The sequence below is a fragment of the Mustelus asterias genome, unplaced genomic scaffold (assembly GCF_964213995.1).
Source record: "Mustelus asterias unplaced genomic scaffold, sMusAst1.hap1.1 HAP1_SCAFFOLD_2042, whole genome shotgun sequence".
Taxonomy (NCBI): domain Eukaryota; kingdom Metazoa; phylum Chordata; class Chondrichthyes; order Carcharhiniformes; family Triakidae; genus Mustelus; species Mustelus asterias.
Genome location: NW_027591987.1, coordinates 53,208 through 66,353, shown reverse-complemented (window position 1 = coordinate 66,353; position 13,146 = coordinate 53,208). Strand labels below are relative to the sequence as shown.

The window sequence follows — 13,146 nt, the reverse complement described above, 5'->3', positions numbered from 1 at the left end:
CATGATCAGCAAATAAGACAATCCGTGTGTGGTGATGTTGAATTCAGGATGAATATTCTCCAGTGCAGCAGGGAAAGCTTCCCCCGCACCCTGTGCCCACCCGGGTGGGAAGGCAGATTCTGGGACCAGTGCCTCATGTGAAAGACAGCGCCCCCCGGCAGTGCTCCTGGTGGTGCGGCGCCCCCGGCAGTGCTCTTGGAGGTGCGGCACCCCCGGCAGCGCGCGCCCCCCCCAGCAGTGCGGCGTCCCCCCGGGCAGCGCGGTGCCCCCCCGGGCAGTGCGGCACCCCTGGCAGTGCGGCACCCCTGGCAGTGCGGCACCCCTGGCAGTGCGGCACCCCTGGCAGTGCGGCACCCCTGGCAGTGCGGCACCCCTGGCAGTGCGGCACCCCTGGCAGTGCGGCACCCCTGGCAGTGCGGCACCCCTGGCAGTGCGGCACCCCTGGCAGTGCGGCACCCCTGGCAGTGCGGCACCCCTGGCAGTGCGGCACCCCCGGCAGTGCGGCACCCCCGGCAGTGCGGCACCCCTGGCAGTGCGGCACCCCTGGCAGTGCGGCACCCCTGGCAGTGCGGCACCCCTGGCAGTGCGGCACCCCCGGCAGTGCGGCACCCCTGGCAGTGCGGCACCCCTGGCAGTGCGGCACCCCCGGCAGTGCGGCACCCCTGGCAGTGCGGCACCCCTGACAGTGCAGCACCCCCTCAGCCCTGCACTGGATTTTAAGCTCAGGTGTTTGAATAGGGATTTGAAGCCACAGCTTTCCGGCTCCAAGGGGACGGAGAACGTTACCCAGCCCGGGGGGAGATCCAGATTTAACAGTAACTTTCAAAAAGGAATTGGATAAAATAAACTCGCTGGGGAAAGGTTTGCAGGGTGATGGGGGGAGAGCAAGGGGAGTGCGTTCTACAAGGAGCTAGCACAGGGATGATGAACAGAATGGTCTCCTGCACTGAGTCATTCTGTTACAACGGGACAATTAACATTCACATAATCCAGACTGCAGCATGATTGGCTCTTCACAAACTGACGGGTATCGAGGACAGACAGACGATGCTCACCTCTTCATTCTTATACAGCCACACCTTGTCCCCGCGGATAGACACGTAGATCTTGTGCCGTGAGGTCCGGATCTCCAGGTAGCCGGATTTCGGTCCCGTTTGCAGCACGCTGTCCCGGAGGAAATAATCGGAAACACGGGCTGTCGGCACGGCATCCGTCTCCCTCTTCTCCTCCACGGTTTGCTGAATGACCCGCACCCAATTGTCCGTCCTCCCTGCGAGAGGCAACATCCAAAATCAGGATCAGCTCAATCCACACCAGATTATCTTAGAACAAGCTTAGCCAGATCTAACCCCGAGCCGCACGCAAGCTTCGACAAAAATACAACCAGAATTCTCCCCCCACTCCCTCAACTCCCCTCTCTCCCTCAACTCCACTCTCCCTCAACTCCCCTCCCTCAACTCCCCCCTCTCCCTCAACTCCCCTCTCCTCAACTCCCCTCCTCAAATCCCCCCCCTCTCCCTAACTCCCCTCCCTCAACTCCCCTCCCTCTCCCTCAACTCCCCCTCCTCAACTCCCCCCCTCCCTCAACTCCCCCCTCTCCCTCAACTCCCCTCCCTCAACTCCCCTCCCTCTCCCTCAACTCCCCCTCCTCAACTCCCCCCTCCCTCTACTCCCCCCCTCTCCCTCAACTCCCCTCCCTCAACTCCCCCCCCTCTCCCTCAACTCCCCTCCCTCTCCCTCAACTCCCCCCCCTCTCCCTCAACTCCCCCCCTCTCCCTCAACTCCCCCCCTCCCTCAACACCCCCCTCTCCCTCAACTCCCCTCTCTCCCTCAACTCCCCCCTCTCCCTCAACACCCCCCCTCTCCCTCAACACCCCCCTTCCTCAACTCCCCCCTTCTCTCCCTCAACTCCCCCCTCTCTCCCTCAACTCCCCCCTCCCTCCCTCAACTCCCCCCCTCAACTCCCCCCTCTTCCTCAACTCCCCCCCTCTCCCTCAACGCCCCCCTCCCTCAACGCCCCCCCTCTCCCTCAATGCCCCCCCCTCCCTCAATGCCCCCCCCTCCCTCAACTCCCCCTTTCTTGTATCTCTTTCTCTCTCTCTCCGCCCCCCTGGATTTCTGGTGGCCCCTGAGACTTGGAGAGATGCCACAATCTCCTGATGTCCAGACTGATAATGTTCCACTTCCTGGGGCTAGGTTGGGCGGTGGGGGGGGCTTGTGGTTAGGGGCTGCGTGTTCAGTACCAGAGAGCAAGCAGGCCTCACCCTGATCAGATTTCACCCTCTCCCAGAAAGCACCGTATAACCTGTAGCCAGAGTAGACACCGGAGCGGGATTTTCCGTAAATAAAATGGAGTGTCGTAATGGTGAGAATAACAGTGTGATCCGCGCCGGGGTCTCGGGTGAGCTCCGCACCGCAATCGTCCCACACTCAGCGACTCTTTTGGGGAGTTGGAAGTTTAGCACCGGTCCTGGGAGGTGGGGGGCCGGGGTGGGGGGGGGGGGGCCGGGGTTGGGGGGGGGGGGTGGATTAAACACACCAATGGCCCCGGCTTCAGCACACTCAGGCGCTGTTTCGCTTGGGTGCCCCGATTTTGCAGACCCCCTTCCCTCCCCTCACAGACATCGGGACCCCCCCCCCCCAAGTCATCAGCAGCGTGTTCCCCCCCACCCTCTCCCCACACGGGTCTTCAGGGCCCTCCTGATGGGTCCCCCATCACCCTCCCTGCTACCTGGCCCTCCCATCAGACCCCCCCCCCCCTCGCGCAATAGCTCCCCCTGTCATGGCCCCACTCAGCCCCCACGCCTTTGGCACTGACCCCGGCGCACAGGCAGTGCCAAGAGGGGGGGGTCACTACCAGGGTGTCCAGTGGGCAGTGCCAGATGGGTACTGACCGATCGTTCGGCCCACACGCCATCTTCCCGGATCGCGCAATCTGCGCCAGGCTCGGGGAGGTGGGAAAATCGCCAGATCTCTGGACAAAGCAAAGCCGAGAGATTCCCAATCCAATCCTGTCCACTCCACTCCTCCCTGATAAAATCCACTAAAATCCTGGGAGAACCTTTCCGGAACTCACCGTCACTTTCTGCCCGGAATACAAAGGTTCGGTTCGACGTAATGACCTCAAACTTCTGGTCACCGACAGACGAGACCTGGGTAATGGATTTAACGGAGATAACTCGCTTGGAATAAACTTCCTGCAAATCAGAGGATGGGGAATGGAAAAGGGAAACATTAGTCACAACATTATTTTAAAGATGAGTGAACCGAAGCTAAATATTTCTCCCCCAGCAAGGAGGAACTTCAGTTCTGCAGCTAAAGCACGGTGGTTAGCGCCGCTGCCTCACAGCTCCAGGGACCTGGGTTCGATTCCCGGCTTGGGTCACTGTCTGTGCGGAGTCTGCACATTCTCCCCGTGTCTGCGTGGGTTTCCTCCGGGTGCTCTGGTTTCCTCCCACAGTCAAAGACGTGCTGGTTAGGGTGCATTGGCCATGCTAAATTCTCCCTCAGTGTACCCGAACAGGCGCCGGAGTGTGGCGACCAGGAGATTTTCACAGTAACCTCATTGCAGTGTTAATGTAAGCCTACTTGTGACACTAATAAATAAATTTAAAACTTCCCTTTTGTGTTATTAAAATTTTTTTAGCTATTCAGTCCCCTCAGCCAAATCATTGATATAAATTGTAAATGTTCGAGGTGCCAGCACTGATCCCTGTGCCATTCTAATGGTCACACTGTACCAATCCAGAAACAACCCATTTATCTCTGCTCTCAGTCTCCTGTTTGCAGCCAATCCTCTATCCATGAGAATATATAGCCTCCACACAATCAGTATCTACCAGCTTCCCTTCAATCCACACAGCTCGTTACTTCCTCAAAAAACTCTTAATAAATCTGTCAAACACAATTTCCCTTTCACAAAACCATGTTGACAACAGTGGGGGACAAACACAAAATGTGTGTCCAACCCTTCTGCTATTCTCCCTGTTTCTCCATTCCCACTCTGCGGCTAACCTGAGTTACTCTTTTCCACTGCAAAATACTCGTAGAAACACTTCCTAGCAGTTTTTTATATTTCTAGTTCTTTCTCTTCTCATCTAATTTCTCCCTCACCATGTATTTTAACCATTATTTCCAATCTTCTGATCTATCGCACAGGATTCCAGATGTGGTCTCACCAAAACCCTGTAGCAAAGCTGCTTGATCCTGTGCTCCAATCCCCTCGCAATAAAGGCCAACACGCCATTTGCCTTCCTATATGTTTGCTGTATCTGCACGCTAACTTACTGCGTTCCTCGAGCAAGCACACTCCCTGTACATCAACACTGACAAGCTTCATGCTTTTTGAAAAACATTCTGTTTCCCTATTTTTATGACAAGAGTGAGTAACCTCACACTTCCCTACATTAAACTCCATTAGCCACCTTATTACCAACTCACTTAATCTGTCTACATCTCTGTACAGGTTTTGTATCCTTCTCACAGCTTACATTCCAAGCTAGCTTTAGTAGCAGCAGCAAACTTAGATACATTACTTTTGGTCCCTTTGTCCAAGTCGTTAATATCGACAGTAAATAGTTGAGGCTCCAACACGGATACTTCCTCATCACACCTTGGAAATGCCCCATTAATCCCTACACCTTGTCTGTTAACCAATCCTCTATCCATTTCCACGAGCACCTATTAACCTTTCGAGTGGCACAGTATTAAACGCCTTTTGAAATCCAGGTACAGTACATCTAGTGGTTCCCCTTTATCTAACCTACTCATTACAGGCACAAAAAATTTCAAATTATTTAGTCAAGTTAGTAACTCCATATTGATGGGGGGCACGGTGGCACAGTGGTTAATGCTGCTGCCTCACTGTGCCAGGGACCCGGGGCGGCACGGTGGCACAGTGGTTAGCACTACTGCCTCACAGGTCAAGGGACCCGGGTTCGATTCCCGGTCATTGTCTGTGTGGAGTCTCCCCGTGTCTACGTGGGTTTCCTCCGGGTGCTCCGGTTTCCTCCCACAGTCCAAAGATATGCAGGTTAGGTGGATTGGCCATGATAGATTGCCCCTTAGTGTCCTGGGATGTGTAGGTTAGAGGGATTAGCTGGGTAAATGTGTGGGATTGTGGGGATAGAGCCTGGGTGGGATTGTATGGCTTCCTTCTGCACTGTCTGATTTCCATGATTCTATGACTTTGTCTGAAGCCGGGAGATTAGGATCTCAAATCCATTGGCTGAGTGTGGCTGAGACAGATTCGATCTGGGAAGGGGAGGCAATGGCCTAGTGGTATTATCGCTAGACTATTAATCCAGAAACTCAGCTAATGTTCTGGGGACCCGGGTTCGAATCCCTCCACGGCAGATGGTGGAATTTGAATTCAATAAAAAATATCTGGAATTAAGAATCTACTGATGACCATGAAACCATTGTCGATTGTCCGAAAAACCCATCTGGTTCACGAATGTCCTTTAGGGAAGGAAATCTGCCGTCCTTACCCGGTCTGGCCTACATATGACTCCAGAGTCACAGCAATGTGGTTGACTCTCAACTGTCCTCCAAGGGCAACTAGGGATGGGTAATAAATGCTGGGCCCAGCCAGCGACGCCCATGTCCCGCAAATGAATAAAAACATTGGAGGTTTTCAAGAAGAAATTGGGGATTTGTGTGAAGACAGGTACAGGTCTGCGGGGGAATGGGACTGGGCGAGTTGCTCTGGTAGGGAACCAACACAAACACAATGGGCAGAATAGACTCCTTCTGTGCTGTAACCGTTCTATGATTCCAGGGAGCGGAGAGTTAGGAATGAGGGGGACGAGAGGCTGGAGAAAGAAGGTGGGAATTATGAAGGGCTCGGATAGGATAGTTAAGGATAAACCATTTGAGTGGCTGGTGGTGTCAGTAAGCAGAAGGACACCGATTTAAAATACACTCGTTCACAAAAGAATCAGAGGGTTCACAAAGGAGCTTTGTGTTTTTACACAGGAAGTGTTGTGATCTGGGATGCACGGCCCGGAATGGTGGTGGAAGCTGATTAACCTTCGAAAGGGATTGGATAAATATATGAAAGGAAAATATTTGGAGAATTACGGAAATGGAACAAGGGGAAATGGGGCTAATCAGACAGCTCTTCCAGAGGGCTAGTACTGGCATGGTGGTCCAAATGGCCTCCTTCTGTGCTGTAATGTCCCATGATTCAGCCCACAGCGCGACGCCCAGTCGGGACTTCAGACTCACCTTGTCATTCTCAAAGTATCTCAGGTAGTCAGGGTCCAGTTTGACAAATCTCCGCTGGTAAATGTAGGAACTGTGGTGTGGGCAGAGAGATAGACAGAGAGAGACATTAGAGAGCGGCGATTGTTAGAGGGTTAAATATCTCCGGGGTATAATTCACTGTTCACATCAGCCTGAGAGCTTCGTCACACAAATCCCACTCAATGGGCGGGGATTAGAATCCCGCTTCTTTATTGAACATCAGCCGCAACCCACAGACAGAGGCAGGGGCTACAACTGCAGACACTGAAATACCCACCCCCCCCCGCATACCTACACCCTCCACCCTTCCCCCTCACCCACATCTCCCCCACCCACACATACCCCCCTCACCCACACCCACATCTCCCCCACCCACACATACCCCCCTCACCCACACTCCCCACATCTCCCCCACCCACACATACCCCCCTCACCCACACTCCCCACATCTCCCCCACCCACACATACCCCCCTCACCCACACTCCCCACACCTCCCCCACCCACACACACCCCCTCACCCACACACACCCCCAAGCCCCACTCGCCCTCACTGACACACATTCTCACATCCATTCATCCACATCTCCCCTCAGCTACAACCCTCCATCATGTCCCGCTACCCACACCCCGTCACACTCACTCACACTCCCCCCGGACTCACACTCCCCCCTGGATCGCCCTCACTCACCTACAAATAACCCCCCACATCTCTACGTGTCCTTCCCCCTTACCCTCTCACATCCCCTCGCCCTCCCTCAACTCAACCCTCCCCACATCAAACCGCCCCCCAAACCCACACACCTCATGCCCCTCCCCCACACACCCACGTCATCCCAAATCCAAGGGCCCACTCACAACTAGCCCCTGCCACCCACACACCCCTCACCCACCCAGGCTGAATCTCCTCCTGTCCCCATCCACACTGTCTAACCGCCAACCCCACCCCTCCACCCCGCCCCCCCCCCATTACAGAGGCGCCCACACACCCCCTGTACTGGGGGGGGGGAAGGGCGGGGTAACTATCTTCCTGTGTCGAGAATGCGGGGGTTTGGGAGGGGTTAAATACACACACAGGCAGCCTCAGGCACAGCACAGGCAACCACAGTCATCGTTCACAGATTAAAGTCACGTGGAATGATCTCCAACATTTCCCAGACACAGAATGGGAGATATTGTTTCAAAATTCAAATGGGAAGGAAAACGAGAGCCCCCTTTTGAAGGGGGTTTTACCGTCCAGAACCCTGTTTTATTGCAAAAAGAGGGGTTACGATGAGGTGGAATTAATCTTACTGACTGTAAAATGAAATGAGTGTGTGGACATCTCTCCGTGAGAAACACTTTGAACACAGTCACGCTATCAAGGAAATCAGCCAACCACCAACTGATGCTCGTGACAAGACTTTCTGTAAAGTTTATTTATCAGTGTCACAAGTAGGCCTACATTAACACTGCAATGAAGTTACTGTGAAATTCCCCGAGTCGCCACACTCTGGCGCCTGTTCGGGTACACTGAGGGAGAATTTAGCACGGCCAATGCAGCAAAGCAGCACGTCTTTCCAACTGTGGGAGGAAATCAGGAGCACCCGGAGGAAACCCACGCAGACACGGGGAGAATGTGCAAACTCCACACAGGCAGTGACCCAAGCCGGGAATGGAACCCGGGTCCTTGGCGCTGTGAGGCAGCAGCGTTAACCACTGTACCACCTCCTCAAAGTCAACGGTTGAAATATTGTGTCCAATTCTGGGGGCAGCACCTTCAGAGAGAATTTCAGGGCCTCGGCGAGGGTGCGAAGCAGATTTACCAGAACGGTGCCAGGCAGTGAGGGGATTTCAGCTCATGCGGAGAGACTGGGAGAAGCTGGGAGCGTTCTCCTCGGAGCGGAGAGGGTTAAGAGGGAGATTTAATTGTGGCTTTCAAAATTCTGAGGTGGTGGTTAGCACTGCTGCCTCACAGCACCAGGGACCCGGGTTCAATTCCCGGCTTGGGTCACTGTCTGTGCGGAGTTTGCACGTTCTCCCCATGTCTGCGTGGGTTTCCTCCGGGTGCTCCAGTTTCCTCCACAGTCTGAAAGACATGCTGGTTAGGTGTATTGGCCATGCTGAATTGCCCCTTGGTGACCCAAGATGCGTAGGTTAGGGGAAAGAGCGGGGTAAATATGTGGGGTTATGGAGCTAGGGCCTGGATAAGATGCTCTGTCAGACTCAATGGGCCGAATGGCCTCCTAGTGCACTGAGGGGATTCTATGATTTTTGCAAGAGTATCATGGAATCTGTGACCTAAATCTTACCTTCCTTCCACAGTCCAAAGATGTGTAGGTTAGGTGGATTGGCCATGCTAAATTGCCCCTTAGTGTCCAAAGTGGGCGGCATGGTGGCACAGTGGTTAGCACTGCTGCCTCACAGCGTTAGGGACCCGGGTTCAATTCCCAGCTTGGGTCACTGTCTGTGCGGAGTTTGCACGTTCTCCCCGTGTCTGCGTGGGTTTCCTCCGGGTGCTCCAGTTTCCTCCCACAGTCCGAAAGACGTGCTGCTTTGCTGCATTGGCCGTGCTAAATTCTCCCTCAGTGTATCCCGAACAGGCGCCAGAGTGTGGCGACTCGGGGATTTTCACAGTAACTTCATTGCCGTGTTAATGTAAGCCTATTTTTAACTAATAAATAAACTTTAACTTTAAAGACGTGTGGGTTAGGTGGATTGGCCATGGTAAATCTGTGGGGTTACGGGGAGAGGGCGGAGGGGAGGGATTGGGTGGGATGCTCTTTTGAAGAGTTGGTACAGACTCGATGGGCCGGAGGGCCTCTTCCTGCACTGTCAGGAATCGATGGCTCTACATGAGGTTTTGATAGAGCAGATAAGGAGAAAGTGGCAGGAGTGTCAGTAACCAGAGGGACACAGATTGAAGAGAATCGGGAAAAGAACCAGAAGGGGGAGACGCGAATCTCATTTTTTAAACACGTGATGATCTGGAAGGCGCTGCCTGAAAGGGCAGCGGAAGCAGATTCAATAATTACTTTCCAAAGGGGATTGGAGTAATTATTGAAAGTGTTGCATGAATTGGGGAGGGGGGGGGGGGGGGGTGGATGCAGGGGAGGGACAGAGACTGATGGGAGAGCTCTTGCAATGAGCCAGCATGGGGACAATGGGATGAATGGCCTCAGTCGGTGCTGTAAGATTCTATTCTATACACCCCTGAGCATGCAAGACTGACCCGTCACCAACATCAACGGCCTCAGGATTCTATCACACCACACGATATGCCAAAATCTTCACCCACCAACCAAACAACTACCACAGCAGTAAGAAAACCGAAAATAAAAGTTATATTGCTTTCAAAAAATAATCAGAAGCCAAACACAAGTCAGGCAGTGAACAGTGCATTCCAGCAGACCTGCAGACCTGAAGATGTTCCCCGTAGAGAAATAATTCAAACCCAATAGCCTGGAGGAAAGAGAACATTCCGGAATTCAGACGGTTCAGATTTAGCTGCCAACTGGAATAGACCCTGTTTCTCATCAAGCTTCCTGATTCTCCCAGCTGCTCGCGTGAGAGGAAGTTAATCAGTGACTCATGGACGCACAGTGATAGCAATGAAGCAATAATCATCTCTTTAATACATGGATATAAGCACATAACATCAACATGTAGGAGTTACACAGTAAATGGTAGAACCCTTAGGAGTATTGACAGGCAGAGGGATCTGGGCGTACATGTCCACCGATCGCTGAAAGTGGTACGCAGGTGGACAAGGTGGTCAAGAAGGCATACGGCATGCTTGCCTTCATCGGCCAGGGTATTGAGTATAAATTGGCGGGTCATGCTGCAGCTGTACAGAAACTTAGTTAGGCCTCATTTAGAATATTGTGTACAATTCTGGTCGCCCACGCTACCAGAGGGATGTGGATGCTTTAGAGAGGGTACAGAAAAGATTTACCGGGATGTTGCCTGGTCTGGAGGGTATTAGCTATGAGGAGAATTGGATAAACTCGGATTATTCTCACCAGAACAACAGAGGTCGAGGGGTGACCTGATAGAGGTTTACAAGATGATGAGTGGCACGGACAGAGCGGATAGTCAGATGCTCTTTCCTAGGGTAGAAAAGTCAAGTACTGGGGGACATGGGTTTAAGGTGCATGGGGAAAAGTTTAGAGGAGATGTGCGAGGCAAGTTTTTTACACAGAGGGTGGTGAATGTCTGGATCGCGCTGCCCGGGGAGGGGGTGGGAGCAGGTACGATAGCGGCATTTAAGGGGCAACTAGACGAATACATGAATAGGATGGGAATGGAAGGATACGGACTCCGTAAGTACATACGGTTTTAGTTTAGGCAGGCATCATGATCGGTGCAGGCTTGGAGGGCCGAAGGGCCTGTTCCTGTGCTGTACTGTTCTTTGTTCTCTGTTCTTGAGACAGAGGAGGCCATTCGGCCCCTCAGGCCTGCTCTGATATTGTGAGATCAATGGCTGGATCTCCTGCCTGAATCATACCATCCCCATAGTCCTTCAATTCACATCTGTCAATCTCAACCTTAATCACATTATTCTTTATCCTCATATCCCTGAGAGACTAACATTCTCTCTGTCCCAGTCTGAAATATATTCAGCGATGGAGCATCCACAACCTCCCGGGGGAGAGAATTCCAAAGATTCACAACCCTCTGAGTGAAGAAATTTCTCATCTCAGTCCCAAATGTTCGACCCCTCATCCTGAGACTGCGCCCCTGACTCTACCCACCCATTCCCCTCCACACCCCCATCTACACTCTCCCCCATTCCCCCTCCCACACCCCCATCTACACTCTCCCCTATCACTGACTCTCCCCCCATTCCCCCCTCCCACACCCCCATCTACACTCTCCCCTATCACTGACTCTCCCCCATTCCCCCCTCCCACACCCCATGTACACTCTCCCCCATCACTGACTCTCATCACTATTTCTCAACCTATATCCTCCCATTTAACACTGAGGGAAACCTAGGAAGTGACTTGACAAAGCTTTGACAAAGGACTCGAAACGTCAGCTCTTTTCTCTCCTTACAGATGCTGCCAGACCTGCTGAGATTTTCCAGCATTTTCTCTTTGGAGCTCGGAAGTGACTTCCTGAGCTCCCGGATGCTGACTATTCCAGAGTAGGCTCAATGAGGTCTATCCGTGCCATAATTTCTTTAAGATAACAGACCAGACCATTTTTCGCAGCAAGTTCCACTCCAACAGCTGACGTTTATCTGCTGTTGTATCTCTATCTTTGAAAGAGGTAACAGCCAGACCTTATTAGGAGAGAGTTACTAACTACAGCCTGACCACAAACATGCTTCAGAGTGGCCTTGCAATAAAGCCTGAACGGAACGGGGGACAAGACATTGGAGCCTGAGCCACTGTGCAATGATGCTGGCGTGCACCTCAGCAGCACTCCGATTGTGGGTCACCTCCCCTTCCATCCCCTCCCACCCCCGCCCCAGCACATGGGCCCATCAACGAGTGAGAATTCCTTGGAGCTGGAGTTTCCCTGCACTCTGTTCTGGGTGCCACCACCCAGGAAGGGGGCACACGCCCACACACAGAGCCACCAGAATGATACTGGGGCTGAAATGGCCGTATGACCAGGGCAGGTTGCGTTCTGTATTCCGGGCGTAAGGAAGACCGGAGGATGATCCTCACTGAGGATTTCATTCTTGAAGAGAGTGAGAGATTGGATAGGGTGGATTGAGGGAAACTATTTCCTCTGCTGGTGTTTTGGGATGAGCGAGTAAGAGTCCAGGTCAAGGGAACAGAATCTTAAAGTTATAGACAGGGTGCGCGGTGGGGGGGGGGAAATATCAGGAAGCATTTCCTCACACAAAGGGAGTGAGGTCTGGAAAACTCTCCCCAGCGTTGTGGATGCTGGGGACAGAATTTCAGTTGAAATTTCTACCATGGCGATTGCTCATGTTTTGAGTTTCCAAATCGCAACAACCTCTTTGATCTTCTCCCTCTGTACATAGATAATCAAAAAAACTAATGGAATGTTATCCTTTATTACGAGAGGAAATGAACATAAAAGGAAGGATGTTATGCTTCAATTATGATGTGGAGATGCCGGCGTTGGACTGGGATAAGCGCAGTAAGAAGTCTCACAACACCAGGTTAAAATCCAACAGGTTGGACTTTAGCCTGGTGTTGTGAGACTCCTGACTATGCTTCAGTTAATACAGGACATTGATGAGACCACATCTCAAACACTGTGTGAAGTTTTGGTCTCCATATTTAAGGAAAGATGTAAGTGCATTGGAGGCGGTTCATCAAATTGATACTGTCACTGTCTGCGCGGAGTTTGCACATTCTCCCTGTGACTGCGTGGTCGTGGGTTTCCACCGAGTGCTCCAGTTTCCTCCCACACTCCAAAGATGTGCAGGTTAGGTGGATTGGCCATGCTAAATTGCCCCTTAGTGTCAGGAGGACTAGGAGGATAAATGCCTGGGGTTACGGGGATAGGGCCTGGGTGGGATTGTGGTCGGTGCAGACTCGATGGGCCAAATGGCCTCCTTCTGCATTGTAAGGATTCTATGATCCCTGGAATGAGCCGGGTTTTATGAGGAAAGGCTGGACAGACTGGGCTCATTTCCACTGGAATTCAGAAGAGTGAGAGGTGACTTGACTGAAGTCTATAAGATCCTGACAAGGTGGACGTGGGAAGGATATTTCCTCTTGTGGGCGAGTCCAGAACTCGGGCACTGTCTTAAAATTAGGGGTCGTCTTTTTAGGACAGAGATGAGGAGAATTTTTTTCTCTGAGGCTTGTTGCAACTTTGGAACTCTGCCTCAGAAGGTGGTAGATTTGGGGGTCACTGAATATTTTCAAGGCAGAGATAGATTCTTGTCAGGCAACGGAATCAAAAGTTATTGGGGGTAGATGGGAATGTGGAAC

At 52.5% G+C, this 13,146-nt stretch overlaps 1 protein-coding gene across 1 annotated transcript in view; it reads right to left on the bottom strand.

Moving 5' to 3' along the window:
• Positions 1-1,055: 1,055 nt before the first annotated feature.
• Positions 1,056-13,146, bottom strand: part of LOC144489239 (arf-GAP with Rho-GAP domain, ANK repeat and PH domain-containing protein 1-like) — a gene marked incomplete at its 3' end in the record, with an annotated part of 52,640 nt that continues 40,549 nt past the window's right edge. Inside the window, exons 6-8 of the mRNA XM_078207084.1 lie at positions 6,229-6,298; positions 3,073-3,197; positions 1,056-1,266 (exon numbers count right to left, since the gene is read on the bottom strand). Coding sequence (XP_078063210.1) covers positions 1,056-1,266; positions 3,073-3,197; positions 6,229-6,298 — 406 coding nt within the window. The remainder of the gene's footprint in view (positions 1,267-3,072; positions 3,198-6,228; positions 6,299-13,146) is intronic.